Source organism: Pipistrellus kuhlii, unplaced genomic scaffold, assembly GCF_014108245.1.
Source record: "Pipistrellus kuhlii isolate mPipKuh1 unplaced genomic scaffold, mPipKuh1.p scaffold_m20_p_6, whole genome shotgun sequence".
NCBI lineage: Eukaryota > Metazoa > Chordata > Mammalia > Chiroptera > Vespertilionidae > Pipistrellus > Pipistrellus kuhlii.
In genome coordinates, this window is record NW_023425562.1 from 56471697 (window position 1) to 56494497 (window position 22801).

Genomic DNA, 22801 nt, shown 5'->3' on the forward strand with positions numbered 1-22801 from the left:
ACAGAGTAGCACCCCAAAAATCAGGTGCTATTTCATGATGTGGCCTAGTTTCTTTTGCTGGGCCTCAATTTCCCCATCTGCAGACAGTGATGGTCTCACCACCCTTTGCAGGAAGGTGTGAGGATACAGTGAGCTGCTGAGAGCACAGACCCCCAGTGGGCAGTAGCGTCACTCCCCCGCTGGGGGCTCTTGTGCAAGTCTTGGTTTCCTCAGTTTCCCCATCTGCGAAGTGGTGACAGTCACAGCTCCTGCTCAGGGGTTGGAGAGGAAGGAAGTCATAGAGTGGTTCGGAGTGTCTCTGAGGGTCAGTGCCCGGCGGGTGAGAGCATGGGCCAGCCCCCTGCATGAGCTCACATCCCAGCTCTGCCACCTCCCGGCTCTGTGACCTCTGACCGGACACTGCCTCGGTGTCCTCATCCCTCAGTGACAGCACTGACCTCACAGAGCAGCTATGAGGCCTGAGAGAATTCACGTGAGGTGCTTAGAGCAGGGCCCGGCACGTAGTAAATGTTCAGTGAACATCCTGTGACAGCTGTGTACATGTCAGCCCAACATGAGATGCACACGTCTGATGTGAGCTGTGATACGCCAAAGCCACGGGCCCTGGGACAGGTCACTTTCCTCTCTTGGCCTCAGTATAAACGGGCTTCAAGGTGGGATTCAGTGCCTTTCAGCTCTGGCTGCTCATAAGAACCACCTGGGAACCTGGTCCCTCGTCCCTGGCTCCACCCTAGGAAGTCTGACTTAGTTGCTCAGACGCGGGCCTGGCCGCTGAACTGGTAACTCCCAGAGGATGCTAATGCAGAGCCAGGCAGAGAGCCTGAGCTAGGTGCTCTCTGCGGCCTCAGGAAACCTTGCATTACCCCCCTCCCCACCCCTGACAAAGGTGCCCCCTCCCTGCTGCTGGGGCTGAGAGAACAGCAGCTTTGGGGGTGCAGGTGCTTCAGGGAAGCATGTGCCCGTGACAGCTCCTCAGAGGCCCAAGAAAATGAGCCCCGACTGAGTGGCAGGGACACCTCTTACGGCTCAGGCCTGGGCTGGGAGTGGCACCCTGCCCTCTCCACCCCGGGGAGGGGCCGCCCCGCACCCTGTTCAGATCCAAGCTCCATTGCTGGGGACACCTGAGTGTCTAAACAGAGAAGGAATCCCCTCAGTTACCCCTGCTCAGCCTGCACCCTTCCTGCCCCAGCACACCCAAACGCCTCTGACAAAACCCGTCCTCCCTTTTTGCAAAACCCTTCCTGCTTCTGTAAAGAGCTAACCTGTAGGGAAACGCCTGTGATCTCGTGTGTGTTTTGAAAGTCATTTTGCCGAACTTGTTTCCTGAGGGGATCGTTACAAAAAGAGGGAGAGAACCATAATTTGGTGGTTTCTCTGCTTTTTCCAGCGGAGTTGTGCACGGCAGCTGCGGGGAGCAGGATTTGAGACCTTTCTTGGTGTGTCTGCTATGCTTTGTCTTGCAGTCTTACTGCCTGAAGAACAAATAGGGCCGGCCAGGGTGGCTCAGCCGGTGGTTCAGCTTCGACCTCTGAACCAGGAAGTCATGGTTTGATTGGCTCCATCCCCAGTGTGGGGCGTGCAGGAGGCAGCTGATCAATGATTCTCTCTCATCATTGATGTTTCTCTCTCTCTCTCTCTCTCTCTCTCTCTCTTTCTCTCTCTCTGTCTCTTTTCTCTTCATTCCTCTCTGAAATCAATAAAAATATATATTTAAAAAAACACACACAAATAGGTAGTTTCAGAACTAGTAAGGCCAGGTCTTATGATAACAATGGTAGGTGTTATTTATTAAGCACCTACTGTACAGGGGTGGGCAAAAGTAGGCTTGCTGTTGTTTATATGGAAAATAATACAATAATTAACAAGAATGTAAGAATAAGCTCTGTGTTTTGCCTCCCCCCGTATGCCAGGCTCTGTGTGACAGACATCCTCACCCCCCTTACCAGGGTGGTGTTCTCGGCCACTCAGTACAGAGCCAGACCCTGAGGCTCAAGGATGAAGAACCGAGATGCTAAAACTAACCGGTCCTGTGAGCAGTGAGATGACCCTGGCTTTCCTCCCTGTGCCCTTGACCAGCCGGGTCCTCGCTCAGCCTCATCCCCTAAGTGAGACCACGCAGGGCCTGCCTTCAGGGCGGCGGGAAAAGGGGGGGCTGAGGGCACAGAGGGACCCGCCCGACATCAGGATGCCAGCTTTTCTCAATAAACGGTCACCGATCCCAGCATCTCTAGGGGCGTCCCGGACGCTGATGCTTTTACCACTTGATTCAAGTGACACTCCCTTATCTATGTCCTCAAACGTTGGATGAGTTTCAGGAAGCAAGTTAGATATTTACAGGTGCAAGTACTTGTTAATATGTGCTGTCTGCCCGCGGTGAGCGAAGGGGCTGGGTAAGAACTCCCAGTGGGGAGGCACCCACCCTGCTGGCCCTTCCCACAGGGAGAGACCGCTCTCGCTTTTGTCCCTGGTGTGGATGCTTTCAGGACTCAGGAGTCCCGCCCACTCCGAGGCCCGTGTCTGTGCCTCTTCTAATGTAATACCGATTAAGACATGAACCCCCTTCGGCGTTCTCAGCACTCGGTGATCTGTGTGTTCAAACCCAAGAGAAGAACCCAAGTTCAGAAAAAAAAACATCCCATTGTCTTCTCCCTGTCAAACTCGGGGATTGGCCCAGATGAGATAGACCCTGCTGAAATACTGGTGGAACGAAGGAGAAGTATGGAGTGACTCATAAACACCTGAGGGGCGAGCTCTGGATAAACATCAAGTTCAAAACGGACCTGTGTTTCTTTATTTTTGTGAAGCATCTTCCGTTTTGCTCAGAGCAAAAATGCTTCCACTGCCTGAGGTACCCCTCCTGGCAGTCCGGGAAGGAGAAATGCCTGCTGCCCCATTTCACGGCTGGAAGCTGGGACGCTCCCTGGCCAGCCGGGGTCCAGCTGTCACGGGGTCCAGCTACCCCACCGCTTCCTCTGCGTTTCCATCTGGGACAGTCCAGGGGAGGCCGGCTAGGAGGTTACTGTGAAGAGTGAGACGGCTCAGTAATTGTGTCCCTGGGCCAGCAGGCGGGACGTCACCTGGAGAGGAAAGAAGGTGACTTTGAACGCAGGCCTGGGTTTGCTTGTTGGCGCTGCCCCTCCCTCACTCAGGGGACCTGAGTGTCCCCCCAAGTAAGATGGGGATGATGACACCCCGGAATTAATAGAAGGATTAAAAAACAGACAGTATATGAGAAGAAGGTTTTGACAGTGTCAAATTCTTATTGTTAGTGGTGATATTCACAATCATATTCGTTGTTTATTATGTTCCTTTTAAAGCCAAACCCTCTCCCCCTGTGGTATCGGGCCCCACGGGCAGGTCGCCGCCTGGGCAGACAGTTAACTACACCTGCAAGTCCCACGGCTTCTCCCCAAGAAACATCGACCTGAAGTGGTTCAAGGATGGGAATCAGCTGCCAGCCTTCCAGACCACCGTGGACCCAGAGGGAGACAGCCCTTCCTACAGCATCTCCAGCACAGCCAGGGTGCTGCTGGCCCCGAGGGATGTTCGCTCCCAGGTCATCTGCCAGGTGACCCACAACACCCTAAAGGGGGACCTGCCTCTTCGTGGGACTGCCAACCTCTCTGAGGCCATCCGAGGTAGATGCCTTCACACCCAGCCCAAGCCCACACCTGGCCCCTGGCCCCCACGCTGGCTCCTCTCCATGCTCTTTGCTCCAGAGTTTGATTTTCCTGGAATCTAATTCCTCAAGTCCTGCCCTTCACCAGGCACCTGGATGTGCCCATCACTCACCCCGTCTAATGGCAGCTGTCCGGTGCACACCCACCATTGTACTTGGTAGTTGCATCTACTTTACCAACAGCAAGTCCAGTAACTGAGCACCTTCTATAAGCCCAGCTCCCATGTGCTTGGTGATTTCATTTATTTTCCTACAGTTACAATGCCCCACCGCATGCAGGCTGTGCCTTTTCACTTCAATCCTGTTACTCTCACCGGAGCTGTGAGTCCCTGAGCCCCTACTGTGTGCAGGCTCCCGTGCTTAGTGACTTCATTCCTATGAACGAGCACCTGCCCTGTGAGACACCGTCCTGTGGTGGGGGAGCTGAGGGCGGAGCCTCCTCCGAGGTCTGTGTCCCACGAGGTCAGAGCTGTGTCCTGTGCTGTTTCAGTGCCGCCCACCGTGGAGGTCACCCAGCTCGCGGTGTCAGAGAAGCAGAAGAACGTCACCTGCCTGGTGAGGAACTTCTACCCCCAGCGCCTGCAGCTGACCTGGCTGGAGAACGGAAACACGTCCCGAACAGAAACGGCCTTGACCCTCACAGAGAACCAGGACGGGACCTTCACCGGGAAGAGCTGGCTCCTGGTGAACCTGTCTGCCCACAAGGAGGGTGCGAAGCTCACCTGCCAGGTGGAGCACGACGGGCAGCCAGCGGTCACCAAAATTGTCACTGTGGAGGCCCCGGCTCCCCAGAAGGACCCAGATGTACCTGCTGGTGAGGCCCCACTTTAACTGACCCGGCTCTGAGTAAAGTTCACCTTTACTTTTACTGTTACAAGTAGTAATGCATGCTTATTACAGAATAACCTAGAAGTCTATAGGTAGGAAGGGACCATTTGAAGTGAGCTCCCCTCCCCACACCCCACACTCCACCGTCACCACTGGTAAGAGTTTGGCACCCGCCTTGATGGGTCTTTTCACATCAGTGTACATTGAGAAAGGGAAGAGCGAGGGAGGGCGGGAGGCCACCACAGAGCCTGCCTCTTGCTTTCTTCTCACAGCCATGTGGGCCCCTGCCTCCTCCTGGCTCTGTCTAACCTCTGCCTGGTCCTCTGGCTGCCATTGCAGGGGGCGGGGCGGGCCTTCCAGAGGGGTGTGGCTTCTGTCCAGTGTCAGCTGCTGCAGTCCATGTCCTGTGCATGCTGTGTTACATGTGCAGCTCTCTCTATGGGGCCATTTCCCAAAGGGCATCTCAGGGCCCGAGCGCGTGCGCACTGAAGAGGCTGGGAATGCTGCCGCCTCCTGGGAGAGTCAAAGGTCTCAGCACTCCTCGAATGCATTGGTGTGCGTCTCCCTCCTTCAAAACAGCAGCACCCAGTTGGCGCTTCGGTGCCAGCGTGGACTGTTCCCTCGTTAGCATAGCTGTGCCCTGGACACAGTAGACCCTTTGAGTGGGTTAGAATAAAGGCCATTGCTTTCATTTGTGCATCCTTCAAGGGGCCAGAGAGCTCCAGGGAAGGACGGGGCCCTGTCAGGATGCCCTTAGGTGTCACCGATGCCTGCTTCGCAGAGGGTGAGGCCTGCACTCGGAGCAGCACCTGTCCCAGACCTGCTGGGTTATCTCGGATGAGTCAGTACCTCTCTCTCTGGGCCTCCAACTGCTCCAGGCAGTGCCCAAGAAGAGGAGCTGTGACCCTGGTTCAGAGTCCCAGCTGCTAGGAATCCCGGGCACTGCAGCTTCAGGGCCTAGCCCACAGCCCAGCAATATAGTAGGGAAACCCCTTTAAAAGGGAGGAAAGAGTGAGTTGGTTGGTTGGTTGGTTGGTTAGTTGCTGATTAATCCTCAGGGCCATCCAACATGGTAGAGATTATTCTTGGCCTCAGTAACACAAGAGGAAGCCGGTATGTGGAGGTTTAGGTGACCGGCTCAAGATCACACATTGGGGGCAAGGATTTAAATCCACGTTTCTGCAGCTCAGCCCTGTTCCCGACTACCCACAGTGCTCCAGTGCAGGTTCCCTCCCTGTGCCCGGGGCCCGCCAGGTCCTAGTTTCGTTCAGTGTCTGGGTTCAGAGCCCCTCTGCCTGGGTCCCGGCAGAGCCCACTGAGAGGCCTGCAGAGCCCACTCGTCGCCTGCAGTGGTTCCCATTGTGGTTCGGAGGTTGAACGGGGCTGTGTAGCTCCCGTGGCCTCCGTGGCCACTGGTTCGGGCCGATGCAGAGAACAGGCTGTGCTCCTCGGGAGAGAGGTGTCTGCCCCTGCCCGGCAGCCCGGGTTCCGCCACGGCTGCGGCACCACGCAGTCTCCCCCGGCACCCTGGCATGGCTTGTGTGTTCCCATGGTTGATCCGTGTGGGGACGTGTGTGCGGAGCCATGAATGTGCCCGGGAGGCTCGAAACATCCGAGAAGACCCAGCCCGATGCTCTCGTGAACGGGCCCGAGCAGGGGTGCAGAGAGGCGGTGAGTGGCGCTTCTCTGGTTCTCACTGGCGCGCCTGAAGCCTCTCTTCTGCCTTGTCTCCAGGTGAGGGCAAGAACTTGAAGGGGATCTTCATTGCGGTGGGCGTGGTGTGTGCCCTGCTGGTGGCCCTGCTGATGGCCGCCCTCTATCTCCTGCGAGTCCGACAGAAAAAAGGTGGGTGCCTTCCCTGCCGCTTCCCCGGGAGTCTGCCCCGGGCTGTCCTTTCCAGCGGGGGAGGCCGCAGGAGGGCATTGGGCGACGCCTAGGGGCAGTTCCTTCCTGGAATGAGATAGGAGTCCAGGGGGAGCAGTGCCAGCTGGGGTGACACCCTCACCCCATTGGGCCTGGGTGGGCCTGGGTGGATCCCTCCTGGGGCCTTCCCTTCGTGGCTGCAAGACGGCATCTCTGCTCCAGCCCATGCCTCCTCAGGGCACCTCTGCGAGGTGGGAAACGAAGCTGCAGGGTGGGGAGAGGGTCTCAGAGAGCAAGTAATATTGCCAGGAACCCCCGGCCAACATTTGCTTTCCTCTTACCTGTCCAGTTACACGCCCATCCCCCAGGCAGGAGGCTGGAAGAGGATAGGGGTCACAGCAGCACCCACCTCCAAGGCCGTTGGGAGGATGAAGTGGGTGATATATATAAAAGTTGGGAGCGTACCTGGCACACAGCAAGTGCTCAATAAATGTTACCTCCTGTCATCAGCATTAAACATGAGCCACCTCCCTGGGAAACCGCCTTCCCAGGGGCAGGAGGGGACATTGTGTAGTGTGTGTGTGTGTGTGTGTGTGTGTGTGTGTGTGTGGTTGTGTCGCTCCTGTCATGGCAAGGCCTCTGCCTTTGGAGTTAAGACAAACCAGGGCCGTTATAGGTTCCAAGCAATCAGTTTGGCCTCCACGAGTCTCTGTTTGCTCACCTACAAAATGGGTGTAGCAATGCCTATGTTGAAGGATGGTTATGCAACCAAAGAGGCTCGTGTGAAATAACAGCTCTGGCACATTCTCAGGCCTCAAAAAATGCAAGTTCTCTTTTCTGCTCTCGAAGGAGACAAGTTTAAGCCAGTGTTTCTGAAACTTATTTGACTACAAGTGATAGAAATGCATTTTATATGTCAGCCTGACACATGCGCGCCCCACAGATGAAATTAGAACTGTGATATTTTCTTTTTTGTCAGAGTCTATCCTAAGTTCTCTGCAAAGTACTGGTGGCAAACTACCACGTACCATGTACCACGTACCACGTGCCACGTGCCACGTGCCACGTGCGGGCTCAGCTGGAGGTGTCAGTCACACGCCTCTTCTGCAGCCTCCCCGCTGCCCCTCCCTCCTGGGCTGGCTGGAAGACTTAGCAATGAGTACTGCCCGAGCCTTAAGCTCCCGGTCCAGGAGGCTAGAGTCAGGCCCATGTCTCTGGGATCTGGAGGAGCTTCTGCCAGTGATCTGCCCAGGGGTCTCCCTAGAGTTCCTGGGAAGCCCTCACAGGAAGGACCCCCTGCCCATCGCAGGGACAAGCCAGGCCATTGAAGGGAGAGCTCACAGTGGCTGTTAGGGACATCCCAGCCCTTCGCCTAGACCGTGGTCGGCAAACCGCGGCTCGCGAGCCACATGCGGCTCTTTGGCCGCTGGAGTGTGGCTCTTCCACAACATACCACAGGCTGGGCGAGTCTATTTTGAAGAAGTGGCGTTAGAAGAAGTTTAAGTTTAAAAAATGTGGCTCTCCAAAGAAATTTCAATTGTTGTGCTGTTGATATCTGGCTCTGTGGACTAATGAGTTTGCTGACCACTGGTCTAGACTCTAAGCCTCCTCCCTGGGCACCGTGTCACTCCCGGCACACCCGAGCTCATTACGGGGGCTTAGGCATCAGCGACCGGGTGCTCCGGAGGAGGAGCGGCGGTTTGGAGAGCTGTAGACATGTATGCGGGCCACCCAGACCTGGGTGGTGGGTCCATATTGCAGAGCCCAGCTCTCAAACATACGCTCCAGTGACAGTGACAAGTAGCACTCGCACAGCCCATCTCATGTGTCAGGGACTGTGCTTGCCACAGTCTTCTGCAGTGGTGGTATTAAACCCATTTTACAGGTGAGGAAACTGAGGCACGGGTAAGTTGTAAGACTTGCTCGGGGCCTCCCAACTGGCAAGCGGTGGGGCCAGGATTCAAGCCTTGGCCGTAGGACTCTAGGGACCACGCTGCACATCACTTTCGCTTTAATGAGATTCCCCTTCCTCCTCATTGGTCCCTGGAAAGATCCACCCATCTTCTACCTCAATACAGTGAGGTGTCTTCCTTTCTATTCTACCAGTTACCATTCATCCGTGTGTCACCCAACCTCCTCGGTGTAAAATGGGGGTGATCGGTCATTGGACTCCCCTGAGACGTCTCATGTCCTAGTGCTCTGCACCCCATCAGCCTCCATTCAGATGTCAGATGCTGAGCTGCAGCCTTCCCACTGCTACCCGCTCACCTAAAACCCACTGCCTGCCCAGGCCCCGAGCATTAACCCAGCAGTGAGGGCGGCTGCATTGTGGCAGCCTCCAGCCTGCCGACACGAGGGGCAGAGCACATTTGCGTGTGCATGTTGCTTTTTAATTACAATTTTGCAGTGAAATTCGAGTCAAATGGTGGCTGAACTCCAGCGGCTTCTCGGTGGGATGCCCCATAGCACAGGTTTAAAAACCTCTGAGCCAGATGGGCTCTTTCTGTCCTCCCAAGATCCTTTTTCGGGGAAAGGTGACATGGAAATACGTGAACGCCCAGCCCAGTCCTGTGAGTCAGAGAGCTGAAATCCAAGCTCAGGGAGAAAGGGCCCATCCAGACCCACACAGCGAGCGAGCTGGTGGCAGCAGAGGGATTCGCACCTGCTCCCCGGCTCACAGGCCTGCTAGGATCTTCTCCAGCAGGGAGCGGCCATGGCTGGGACCCAGGCTTGATGCAGGGTCTCGGGTGAGGAGTGTGGCGAAGTGCAGACCAGGGGCTAAGGGCAGGTGACCCCTCTAGGCTGAAGGCTGCTTTGGGTTCTGACCTTTGGCAGTTCCCAGAGGTGAGAAAGCAGGAAGGCTCAGTTCCTGGTTTCCCCCAATGGAAGATACTGGGCCACCCCACTGGGGTGAGCGCGGGGTTTCCTATGGTTGGGAGGATATGATCTCAACAGTTTCTCCCAGGGTCCCTGGAGGCAAACGTTTGCCCTCCCCTTCCCCAAAAACAACAACAACAAAAAACAACAAAATATGTTTCTAGGTTCAATAACTGGCTTTTATTTCTTTTCTCTTGCAGCCAAGGGCTCCACTTCTTCCACAAGGTAAGCACATCCCTGGGCTGGGAGGCTTCTGTTGTTTGACAGCCCCAAACCGAAAAGCAGAGTCCACACCCGCTGAACCCCCAGCTCTGCCAGCCAGCCTTTCTGTCCTTGCTCTGGAAGTGCCTCACGCCAGGCCCATCTTAATTACCGATCCCGGGGGACTGGCGGGGACTTCCACAGACAAGCAGACTCCGATGAAATCCTGTTTGGACGGTGGCAGGAGCACAGGGCTTTGCTCTTTCCTTTGCTCATTAAATATTTATTAAGTGCTCTGCACGGGTGGCCCTGGGGACACGGGGTGAGCAGGACAGAAAGCATCTGCCCATCCTGAAGCCCGCGCCCTGGTAGGAGGCTAAGGTGATGGCATTGTGTCGCAAATGGTGTCTTAGTTTGTTGATTCATGTTTTCAATGATTCTTACTGAGTCCTTACTATGTGCCGGCTCAGGTTCGGATGCTGGAGATATAGCAGTGAACAGATGTCGGTCCAGACTTGCCATGGCCAGTGTTGTTCAGTGGGTAGAGTCCAAGCTCTAACCTCTGAAGGGTCACAGGTTCAATTTCTATTCAAGGGCATGGACCTGGGTTGCAGGTTCGATTCCTGTGTGTGGGAGGCAACCAATCAATGTGTCTCTCTCACATCGGAGCCTGCCTCTTTCTTTCTCTCTCTCTCTCCCTCTCTCTCTCCCTCTCCCTCTCCCTTTCCATCTCCCTCTCCCTCTCTCTTTCCCTCTCCCTCTTCCTCCCTCATCCCCTCCCTCCTTCTCTCCCTTCCACTCTCTCTAAAAATCAAAGGGGGAAAAGTATATATATGTGTGTGTGTGTGTGTGTGTGTGTGTGTACACACACACACACACACCCATCCTTGGGTGAATATTAACAAAAAAATAATCAATCCAGACCCAAATGTGGTTTGCACACCAGTGAGAGCAGCTGCAGTAAGCATAGAGGTAAATGATATGTAATGCCATGTGACAAATCAGACAGAGCAGAGGAGATTTATGGCAGGCCCATCTTAGGCAGGAGGAGGGGCCTCCTCGGAAGATGTGAGCAGGTTCTGAGCTGGGGAGTTGTGAAGCAGAGGTTGCAGATGGGTGTGCAGGGGAGACAGCCGGTGTGGCCAAGGCCCGAGGTGGGAGGTGACGGGCGGCCCAGAGCAGGCCTGTGCGCTGGGGCAGAGGAAGGAGGGGAAGGCGGGAGATGAGCTCAGGGAGGTGCCGGCCCACAGGCTCTTAGCCGAGGCCCATGCAGCCACATGTGCTACTCATCCAGGCTTTCCAGCTCTAGGGAGGCCCCCCACGTTCGCCCCAGCAGAATAGAAGCAGCACGCCACAATCTACTATGTGAATGTTCCGGCTTAGAAATATATGAACATCTGCACTAAGAGCAACAAATAAAAACTATGAATAGCTTCACGTTTAGGTCAGGTTTTGCCACCAAATGGATTTTGCAAGTATTTTGCTTTTGTAGAGCTGTGTGGATTTCAGAATTAAAGAGCAGGACCTGAGGGTCTGAAGGGGAGGCCAGTGGTCTAGGGCTGTGGCCGCTAGGACCTGGGGTTTTACTGCCGGTGGAATGAGGAGCCATAGGAGGGAGATGATCTGACTTGTTTAAAAAGGAGCACACACACACACACACACACACACACACACGCTTGCACGCACGTGCGCGCGCACCAAGTATACTCTTTTGCAAGGCCAAGACTCAGCTTTCGTCCTTTTCCTAAAAACCTGTAGTGGCTCTCGTGATCATCAAGATAGTCCAAGTGCCTAACTGAGGCCTTCAAATCCCTCATGGTCTGGCCTGTGCTGACATGGACAGTTTCACCTCTGGCCACGCCCCAGTGTTTCATTCTGTGGCTCAGCCTTCTCTCCTCCCTCAGGCCTCCCTCTCTCCAGGTTGTGCTCCCCATCCCTGCTCACTCACCACCCAGGGTCTCCACAATCCCAGGGGCATCAGAGGGGGCTCTGTGAATGGCACTCCTTAGAGTTGTGCGACATGGAAGCTAGAGTGGGCACCCTCCTTCCACCTGGTTACCGCCTGCTCTTCCTCTGGGCTCAGCGAGGGCATGGTCTCCTCCAGGACCGGGAGCCCCTCCTGGGAACTCTCCTAGTGCCCCTGCGTTGTCATCCTGATGAGCTCAAGCCATCCCTGCACATGGCCCCAAATTGTAACCCATCCCTCCCGAGGGCGGCAGGCTCACTTCCCTCATGTTCAGTGCCGGCCATGCACCGGGCCCAGAATGGAATAGGTGCCCAGCAAAGGTTTGTCAGATGAACGAGTGAATGAATGAATGAATGAATGCCACCCTCACCCACTGCAGCAGTCTCCATCTCTTCTGAATCCCTAAAACTCTCCCCTCCGTGGCCTCACGACCCAAAATATGACCGTATCTCTCTTTTTTGTTGTTTTTGTTTTCATTGTTGTCATTATTTTTTATTTGTCTTGACTCCCCAATTAGACAGTAAGTTCTGGGAGAAAAAGGCAATGCCAATAATAATAATAATAATGACAACAGCATCAGCAGCTAATGTATTTTGAGCCCTCCCTAGGACCCAGGAACCGATCTATGCCTTTGCCGGTCTTAGCCCAAAGGTGATTTTAATGATCGCAAAAAGCCCTGTGATTTACTGTTATCCCTTGTAATTGAGCCGTGGTTCTCAGGCTCCGGTGTGCAGCGGGTCCTCCGGAGGGCTTGTTAGCTCACACACACACTCCCGGCCCCACCCCCAGAGCGTCTACTGCAGAACACGTGTTTCTGACAAGTTCTCAGGTGGTGCTCTTGCTGCGGCTCCCGAGCCAGACCCTGGGAACCCCCGTTCAGAAGGCTGTTATTGTCCCCGTGTGTGGGTGAGGGAGCTGAGGCTCAGAGAGGTCGGGTGACCTTCCCAAGGTCCCACAGCTCGGGAGGGCCGGCTCCTGGACGCCCTCCCCCGTCCCCACGCTGGAGCTGATGCTCTTTGTCTGCGCCATTGCTCTGGCTGCCGGATTCTCCTTCCCCAGAGAAGCCAGCCGTTCCTGCCTGTTTTTTATTTTTCCATCAGAAGCCTGCCCAGGGAGCCGGGACATCGCTTGCTCCCTTTCATCCCTCTAAACCAAAGCAATCGCTAGCGAGCCGTAATGGTGGTTTCCCGTGTAGCGGCCGCTTCCGCTGGGCTGGCTGGCATCAGAGGCTTTCCAGAGCTCGGTGGCGTGGGTAGCACTGTGCGCCACAGGGAGGTGCCACGGGGGATGCCGCCATTTTGAGCTCAAAGCGCCCCTCGGGCTGCAGAGCCGCCGGTGGAGGGACTGGCGATGCCCACCTTCCGGGGTTAGGAACCGCACAGGCAGAGCGCTGTCTGTAATCTTCCCCAGATCTGACGGCACAATGTGGCTGCTCCCTTAATTGGGCACCGGGGTTCGTGCAGTTGGCCATTTGTTCACTTGTCAGACATTCACCGCGTTTATTCTTGGAATACACAGGGCTTCCCTGATTCTTTCATTTATTCCTCTTACCGAGCCCAGCTCAGTGCCAGGCCTTAAGCTGGGAGACTGCAAAGGGGAGCAAACATGACACGAAGGCCCAGTTTCATGGCACTTTTGATCCAGTGGAACAGATGTTGATGGATGGATGGATGGATTCATTCATTCATTCATCCCTCAAACATTTACTGCACGCTAATGACTCACCAGCCCATTACTGGGAGCCAGGGCTCCAGTGGAGAATCAGATGGGCCTAATCCCTGCTTGCCTGGAGACCACTGTGCATTGGGAGGCAGGTGATCAAATAAGCCGGGACGTTACTACACAGCGTGATGCAGGTGCTGATTAAATAAAATAAAGCTGGGCTCAGAGCAGAGCAGAGCAGGGGGTGGGTGTGGTGGGTGATCAGGGAAGGCTTCTCTGAGGAGGTGACATCTAGAGGACAGCTGGAGGATGGGAAGTCACCAGCCATGGGGTTATCTGGGACAATAGTGGGCCTGGCAGAAGGAACAGCCAGTGCCCAGAGCCCAAGGCGGGAGCAGTTGGAGGCGTTCATGACTATGGAGCGGGCCAGGGCAGCTGGAGTGGAGGGAGCCAGGGGAGAGAGATGGGCGGTGGGGGGCAGGCCAGGCGGGCCTCGCCAGAGAGGATACTCACCGCAGGGTTGAGGGTTTTGAGCAGAAACATGACAAAACATCCTCCATGCATTTTTACATGTGGATGATCGCTGGGCTTTTATATACATATAGATGCCAGTTTCACCATATCTCCCCCAGCACCAACTGTTATGCAGAGTTGGGAATGGAAGCAGGAACACAGGGACGAGGCACCTCGGGAATCTGGGGAGCTGGGGGCCGAGGTGATGGAGCACGTGGGCCTGATATGTATTGTGGGGGCTGAGTGAACAAGCCTTATATGGCGTAGACGTGGGTTGTAAGAAGGAGAGAGCAGGCTCGGAGGGCCTCCCACCTCTTTAGCCCGAGCACGGGGGTGAGGGAGAGCAGCACGGCTCACGGAGGCAGGAGAGGCCGGAGGAGAGGCAGACACTCATACACACCAAGGAAAACGTCCTCCAGTCTGAAGTGCTGCCCCGGAAGAAAGGAGCCCCGTGTTCCGAGAGGAGTCGGGGGACTCAGTGGAAGTCTCCCAGAGAAAGGACTATTTCAAGCAGCGATCGAGGGAAGAGAAGGAGTGAACTAGGTGAAGAGGCAGGGAAGACTGTGCAAAGGCCCTGGGGCAGTCTGACTGGCATTCATTCCCAGTCACTTTGGAGCACTTTTTGAGCATCCATCCGGGAAGGAAGCACGGCAGGCAGGCAGATAGACACATACACCACACAGGAACCTACATAAGGAGGTTTGAAATTGTCATCAGGCTCAACCCAGCCAGCCTGAGGACTTGACTCCGCAGTGGAGTCTTAATGATACACGAGTTAACCAAAAAAAGGTGGCTAAGAAGGTCATTCAGGGATGTTGCTGTTGACCCCTAGAGTATGTCTTATTAAGTAGCCCTCTCGAAATATTTGGAGGGTGGGTAGTGGGGAAGTGAGGACAGGGGAATGAATGAGTCCTGGGGTGAGGGGTCAGTAGGGGCCAGACCACATGTGGCTTATGAGCAGGGTGATGAGTTGGACTTGGACCAGAGACATTGGGAGCCCCAGAGGGTTGGAAGCAGGGGGGATGTGGAAAGAGCTGCATGACCTTCCCTACAAGACACAGTCCCTGCTCCTGGAGGGTCGTTTCTGTGGGCAGGTGAGGCCCATCATGCCCAGGATGCTTTCTGAGCCAAGCACTCATACTAAATCCATGGCTAACCTCGCAGCCAAGCCCCATTGCCCGCTTCTGACATTATCCAGGCTCACATCCCCAGCGTGTGGCCTGAGAATGTATGCCGCTCCTGCGGAACCAGTGGCTCTGACTTGCTCACCACCTTGACCGTGACCCTGCAGTGAGCCAGGCCATGGCCTCCAATTACAGAATCAAGCGCATGAATGGCTTCTTTGATTAACCAGGACACTTGATCCTTCCCTCGTCTTTTTTTTTTGAATCCTCACTGGAGGATATTTTTTCCATTGATTTTAGAGAGTGGAAGGGAGGGGGAGGGTAGAAGAGGAAAGGGAGAAAGAAACATGGATGCGAGAGACCCACATTAATTGGTTGAGGCCTCCCACGTGCCCCCGTCCCACCCCCAGCCTCCTCCCACCCCCCACCCCCACACGTGCCCCAGCTCTGGTGGGAACCTGCAGCCAAGGTGCGAGCCCTTGACCAGAATCCAGCCTGCGGGCGCTCTGACCACTGGGGACACCAGCCTGGGCCCTCTTCTTTCCCAATGACAAAACCCAGATGTGTATGATGTGGGACAGCGGGAGACTATGGGAAACTAGAAAGAAAAAAAAAATACCACCCGAAGACCACTGCTGCTAGCATTTTACTGTTTCCTTCCAGTGTTATCCACACATTTTTCATAATTTGGATCATTCCACTGAGAATTTTGTTTTTGCACTTATCTTTTAATGTAATCATTCATAATTTAAAGAAAGAAACTTCTTCATAAACCTTTTAAATCTTTATCAGCGAGTCTATCCTAATTTCCTGAGGCAGTCCCCACTGGCAGAGCTGTTAGATGTGACTCCCTCCCCCGCCCTGCCCTGCACCCTGCCTCTATGCAGACAGTTTTGGGGATATTTTGAATCCCCACCCCACCCCCCATGCAATTATGAATCCAAAGGTGATGACACCTTCCAAGCTCTTGGTTTGGCTAACTAAGCTGCTTCCCAAAAGGGTTGCCTCAACTTGCCCCTCCCACCAATAATATATGAAAACTAGAAGCCCGGTGCACAAATTCATGCACTGGTGGGGTCTAGCCAGCCCGCCCCAATGGGGGCCCAGTGGGCTGGGCCAGCGGGGGACAGGGGCCATGGGCAGTTGGCTGGTCAGCCCCACCCTCGATTGGGGTGTTGAGGGCCGATGGGGGCCTGGATCAGGCTGGTTGGCTGCCGCAGTGCACGTCATAGCCACCAGTCATTCTGGTCGTTCCTCCATTCCAGTCACGGGGCTTTTATATATATATATAGATGCCAGTTTCACCATATCTTCCCCAGCACCAAGTGTTATCATTTTCAAAGATTCTTACGGGTAGAGTAGCTTTATACATTGCTTCAAATTCCTTTTTTCTGTGAGACGGACCATCTGCCCAAACTTGATAAGCAGCTGTATTTCTGTTGTGAACCATCCACGTCCTCCACCCCATAGGAAGTGAACCTCGGTGTTATTCTTATCAATTTATGTGAGCGCTTGAGATAGGGAGGATATTTTTATCTGTGTGCCTCTTTCCTTTTTAGGCTGCACGAGCCCGAGAAGAACGCCAGAGAAGTAACCCAGGTACAGTCCTTGGTGAGGTGCCCTTCCCGGGAAACGCGATGGTGTGATTTTCTTGCACCAGCTGGAGCGGCAGATTCGGTTCTAAATTAAGACTCCTTTCCCAGGGTGGGGGGGAGGGTGAGGAGAGTCTTTACCTTCCTCCCTCCTCCCTGGTTCTCTGCACAGTCTCGCCCTCCACTCCAGCCAGGCTATCTCTACCTCCTTGACTCAGCGCCCCCACTGCACACCTCCAGGGGGCACCCTTCACAGTGTGCTCTATGTCAGTGGAGTCAGGCCTCTGCCCAGGCCAGCCCCGCCCGGCCAGCGGGAGCGCCCTGCCTGGTTCCCTCCTGGCTCTTCCTGCTGCCTCTCACACCGAGGAGCAGCAGCACGGCGCTGCCAGAACCTGTCTCTCTGATGGAGAGACCCTGTGCCATGAATGCCTCCAGCTGGCAGCGTCCCCTCATCATGGCGGAGGAGGTTTCGTGGGCAGCGTGCAGTTGGCCCGTTCCCGAGAAGCCCAGCCTCGCTTCTTCCCCGCTGACGCTGTCAGCCCGTGGAGGCAAAGGGCTCCCCTGTGTCTTGTAACAAGACAGGCCCTGCCCTGGACCTGGATCGCGCGCGCGCCAGCTGTCCCTGACATTTCCCTGGCTGCTGTCATCCTCGTCGATGTAATCTGTTGGAGGGAACCGGGGCTGCTAACAGACATGATGATGTTTGCAGGCCAACATGTTGTGCCCTGCTCCCCGGCCCAGTGCGGCCCCCCAGTGCCCTGGGCACGGGCTCAGGTGATACTTAGAAACACATGACAATGCCCAATCATTTTACCTCTCAACTTCTTCCAAAAAAAGAATGATGGTAAAAAGAACTGACCAAGGAAAACCTGAGCAGAATTCAGTCAGCAAAGACTTGCTGTGCACCTACTATGTGCCTGACCCTGGGCAGTGAGCAGGGAGGACACTCACAGCCCAGGTCTGGTGGCGTTCGCAGGCTGGCGTCTGGGATTCCTGGTGCCAGCCCTCGCGAGGGTTGGGTTTCCTAGAGAGAAGGGTGAACGTGCCGGTCGGGACAGAGGAGCTGTGTGTGGTGAGACCACAGCGTTAGAACCCAACAGACTGGCTCTTCTCCAGCTGTGTGGCTTTGACCGAATTATGTAACCTCCCCAGGTCTCAGTTTGCTCACCTGTAAACTAGGTACAGCATCCGACCAAGCCGGGCTGTGATAGGGCCTGCCTACCTGAGGTGGCCCCGGTGATGGCGTGGTGCTGGTAGCCGTTGGGAGTGGAGGTCCGTAGTGGTTATCATGCACCCACCAGAGTGACCCTTGCCAGCAGCTCCTCTCCGCCTCAGCAGCCTGGGTGCCAGGCCCAGAGGAAGCCAAGCTCACCGTCCCTGACGGGTCATTTTAAGGCACGGTTGCGGTGATAAGATTAGCACATGGGAGACAGATGCTCAGGTTTGCTGGGTGGCTGGTCATGGTAGCCATTATTGAACACAAAGTGCTTGTTCAGTGCGTGCCAGGCTCCACGCTAAGAGCTTCCCCTGGTTGATCTTGCCCGGTTCTCCCAGCGATCCTGGTGATAGATATGTTTATTACTCCTGCTTTACAGATGGGGAAACCGAGGCCCGGGAGGGTGACGTGAATTGCCCAAAGCCTCTCAGCTATTGTAGAAAGAGCAGAAGCAGGATTTGAACTCCAGGCTTCTGGCACCCTGAGTGAGGCTGAAATTGTTGCCATTCACTCGTTCGTTCATTCAACAGCGATCAGGCCTCCTCTTTGTCAGCCTTGATCTCTGCATCCGAACAAATGCCTAGGGGATATTTGTTGACTAAAAGAGTACATGGATGCATGGCTCAGACCTGGGGGATCCTCATGCTCTCACACCCCTGGACAGACACAGTCCTGGGTGGTGGGTGCTGTCAGGAGAAACACGGGCTGAGGAAGCACAGAGAAGGAGCCCTGGACCCAGCGAGTGGGCAGGTCTCAGGATGAAACAGCGCTTGTTTTTCAATGCACAGGGCAGGGTGGGTTGGAGTCATCCCCAGGAGAAGGAGGGGGAGGACTCCAGGCAGAGGGAGGAGCAGGACAAGGCAGGGCAGAACTGTGGGAGGAGGAAACACTGAGTCAGCCTGGGAGGCGACCACAGCGGCATGTAGAAAGTCCCCAGGCCGTGTGAGGAGGGAGGTGGACTGGAAGGGTCAGGCTGCAGGCAGGTAACCTTGGCCCGAGAGGAGCTGGGCGTGAGCTACGGCTGAGTCAGTGGAGGAAACAGAAGCATCCAGACCTGTGGGTGCTGCTGCGTGGCGGGAGGCGAGGGGCTCCGAGTGACCTTCTCTCCGTCCCCTTCAGACCCAGGACAACAATGACATCACGTACGCAGACCTGAACCTGCCCAAGCGGAAGAAGTCGGCCCCCCGGGCGGCCGAGTCCAACAACCACACGGAGTACGCCAGCATCCAGGCGGTCCGGCCGGCCGCGCCTGAGGACAACCTCACCTACGCCGACCTGGACATGGTCCACCTCAACCGGGCCCCCAAGCCGCCGGCCCCCAAGCCCGAGCCGTCTCACTCGGAGTACGCCAGCGTCCAGGTCCCGAGGAAGTGAACGGGGCCTCGGGCGTCTCTGGATCAGTGCCCACGAGCCTTCCTGTCCCACGGGGGGCAGCCGCCCCGGGTCCTGGAGGGCCTGGGTGGTGCAGGTCTTGGGACCCAAGGATGAGGCTGGATCTTGTCTCCCCAACCCGCTTGGCTCTCTAGCATTCCCAGGGTGGCCACAGCCCCCGCCACCCCACATTGCCACACACGGAGGCCGACGCTGCCACACCAGCCGGGGAGCCCACGTGGGAACTGGCCGGAGCTTGCCAGGGGTCCAGGAATTCTCATGCCTCTCTCCATCATCCAAGGGTCTTCTTGGCCATGGTCTTGGCGACTCTTGACAGCTTCCTAGATGCTCCGCAGCCTGATCTTCCAAGGTGACGAGGGAGAGAAACCCCACCTGCTCCTCTCACCACCGCCACCACCATGCAGCTGGGGCTCTGGGAAAAGTTCTGTCTCGATTCGAATGCCCCATCCACGGGGAATTTAGAAAACAAACGTCGGGACCACGTCCCGAGACTCCATGAGGTTGCTGCCAACGGTCCTGCCCTCCCGCATCCCTGGACTGACACGCCACCAGCCCCGGGGAGCAGGGGACCCGCCCGGAAACCCTCCACCACCACCACCACCACCACCAGGACTGAGTAACAAAACCCTCCTCTTCCCGCCCTCCGAGTCGCCGTGAGGACCAGCATCCTGACCACCACACTCCACCTGGACCCGCCTCGCCTTCTAGACCCGAGCTTGCTTCCTCCAGCTCGCACTAACTCAGCAACCGCTCGCTGTGGACGCCTGTAAATTATTGATAAATGTGAAACGTGCAATCTTGAAACTGAGGTGTAAGAAAATTTGATCTGTGGTGTTTTGTTTTGTTGTTTTGTTCTTTTTCTTGAAACAACGGCAGCCTTACCTTGGCTCTCTGTCATGTGTTGAAGTACCTGGTTGGGTCTTGTGCTGGCCAAGGTGTAGCCGTCGGTCCCCGGAGGGAGTCTCCTGCAGCGGAACATGAGCTCCTCCCCGTCCCGGAGCCCGAGGATGGGGAAGAAGGTTCCTCCGTTCTGGCTGCTCCGTGGAGATGCTCAGCCTTCCTTCTCTCCGGGACTAAACTGGCCACGTCCTCAGCCGAGCCACGTGGCTGGTCCTACTGCCTTCCTGCCCTGGGCTCGCGCGGTAAGTCGGAACCAGCCAGTGCTTCTGCAGGCTGCGCCCCCCGCCCTGCGGTCATGTCCGCACCTCATGCCTCAGTCTGCTCACCTGGACGGGGGAGAGGAAGATGCCTTCCCTCCCCGCCATTCCTCATAAGCACTTTAGGGCCATGCAGGGTAGGAAGCTGTGCCTGGCTTTCCCCCCAACAACCCTTCCCCCTTAGCGACCTTCCCCCATGCCAGCTCTCTGAGCTGATTTCTGCAAGGGAGATCTCCCATTGCTGCTCTCAAACCCTCCTGGGATCAAACTGGAATCAACCTGGGCAGCCGTAAGACGAGGACTGACCCACCTTGCTGTCCCTTTGTCTCGGGAGGGTGGGCAGAAGCTGTGACCCACTGTCCTCTGACCCCACCCCCCACTCCCCACCCCCTTCCAATTCAGCGAGGGAGCCTGGCTGGGCCCAGGGCAAGCAAAGGGTGCACGTTGCGTGTTCGGTCTCCACGTGTAACTGATCAGCTTAGAACTGAGACACTAATCCTCGCTGCTCCCCCCTCCGCCCCCGCCGGGGCCCAAGGGGTTGCTGCTCAGGCCAGCAGAGCAAGAGAGAAGCGGACCCAGGCTGCCCTCCGCGTGGCCCGCAGCCGGGACTCCGGGAGCTCCGCCCAGGCCCGGCCGTCTGGGGGGGACTGCGAGTTGGTGTTTGACATGACGGCATCCAGGAATGCGCTGAGCCAACAGGCCGTGTGGGCAGCTTTGGCCCATGAGCCCGAGCTTCTCTGTGGCATCTGGGAGCGCAGTGTCCCAGCCGCCTGCCTCGGACTGTTTCCAGATCCCCAAAGGCCGGCTCGGGCACCGCCGTCCCCCTGTCTTCTGCCCAGAGAAGACGCAGGCACACGGACACTCACTCACCCGGCATCGCGAGGGAATGTTTTCTTGGTGCCATTTTAATTTAATTTAATCTCGGATTTTCGGAAGGGGAGTGAGGGAAGGAGGCCGAGGGAGCCGTGTCGCGTTAGGTGCAGGCTGGCAGCCTGGCGGTTCTCCCACCTTGTGTATCGAACCCCAGGAAAAGGAAGAGGTCGAGACAGACAGCCGTGCGGAAGGAGCGTGGTTTGGAGAGTTTATTTTAAGACTGTTTGGGAAGGAAACAGGCCCCATTTTGTATATAGTTGCAACTTAAACTTTTTGGCTTGCAAAATATTTTTGTAATAAAGATTTCTGGGTAACAACGACCCCTCTGGCTGTTGAGTGTCTTTGTGTCTCTGAGTGTGTGCCCCTGCCCCCCCCCGCCCCCCCCCCGGAAGCCGTGAGGGGATTGCATGTGGGCCTGGGGCTTGACAGTGATCCTGGCTTTGGTCCTCTCTCTGGGGTTTTGAAGAGACGCAGAGACTGTGTCGGTGGCTCAGAGGGAATTGGGATAAGGTTGTCATGGGCATAAGCAGAACTCTGATAAGACTACTGAGTTTGAATCCGGCTCTGCCACTTCGTAGCTGCAGGAATTCAAGCCACTCACCCCTCTAAGACCCAGGTCAGCCCTCAGCACAGTGGGGACAATAATGCCCCAGCCAGGGGTACTCTGGGGACGGAAGGGGATCCCGGGGCGCCAAGCCCTTTGGGTGGGACATGCAGTCCTGCAGGAAGCATTGGGCCTTTTCTCCCACCAAAACTGCACCCTGGGGTCCGGCTACCCCTCGCAGCCATGGGATCCTGGACAAGCAGAACCTCGCTCCCTCCTCTGCCGAACGCAGCAACCGAACGCTTGTTCGAGGATATCCTTGACGATTCACGTCAACTGCCCATATACAGTAGGTCCCTGGTCGACAAACTGCGGCTCGCGAGCCACATGAGGCTCTTTGGCCCCTGGAGCGTGGGCTACCACAAAATACCACGGCCTGGGCGAGTCTATTTTGAAGAAGTGGCGTTAGAAGAAGTTTAAGTTTAAAAAATGTGGCTCTCAAAAGAAATTTCAATCATTGTACTGTTGTTACTTGACTCTGTGGACTAATGAGTTTGCCGACCACTGCAGTAGGTACTCCATAAATGTTCGCTTCCTTTAGTATCGTAATAGTCTGAATGGCAATTGCATGATATTTAATGCTTCCTGAGAGTTGGCACCTTTCATTGATTTGCTCTTCTGACCCTCATAACTCGAAGTAGGTAATATTCTTGATCTCATTTTATGAATAGACACTGAGAGGCCATGGAACTTAAACAGGGTCCCACAGCTGATGAGTGATGTTGCTGGGACTCAAACTCCAGCCTTCTGACTTTGGTGCCCAACGTCTAACCTCTGAGCTAATACCAATACATCATGTAGTATTATTACAGACTATATAGTATGATAAGTAATATGCCAAGTGCTTTACAGTTATTAACTCATTTAATCCCCACAACCACCAGGTGAGGGAGGAACTCTTGTTAGCTGTATTTTACAGATGAGTAAACCGAGGCACAGAGAAGTCAAGCCATTTCCCCAGTGTCCCATAGCAGAGCCAGGGTCTGAGCCCGAGGAGTCTGGCTCTTCCCCGCTGCCTCCTTTACTCCTCATCACTGTCGGCAGTGCTCATGCCCATTTCGCAGAGAAGGGGAGTTGAGACTCAGGATGTGCACGTGACCTGACCACGTCCTGAATCCCCTACAAGGAATCTTTAATTGAGCTGGGACTTGCACTCAGATGGATCCATAAGAGCTCCCGGGAGCATCCTGAGCCCTTGGCCTGGTCCAGGTTGAGCGGGCTCCTGAGGCAAAGAGCCTCCTGCGGGGCCGAGGT

The 22801-nt window shown here is 55.7% G+C and overlaps 1 protein-coding gene across 1 annotated transcript in view; it reads left to right on the forward strand.

Annotated features, from left to right (window-relative positions):
* Positions 1-19794, forward strand: part of LOC118708344 (tyrosine-protein phosphatase non-receptor type substrate 1) — a 41473-nt gene extending 21679 nt beyond the window's left edge. Inside the window, 6 exon segments of the mRNA XM_045574866.1 lie at positions 3318-3638; positions 4170-4493; positions 6242-6352; positions 9448-9472; positions 16273-16312; positions 18641-19794. Coding sequence (XP_045430822.1) covers positions 3318-3638; positions 4170-4493; positions 6242-6352; positions 9448-9472; positions 16273-16312; positions 18641-18895 — 1076 coding nt within the window. The 3' untranslated portion in view covers positions 18896-19794.
* The last annotated feature ends 3007 nt before the right edge of the window (positions 19795-22801 follow it).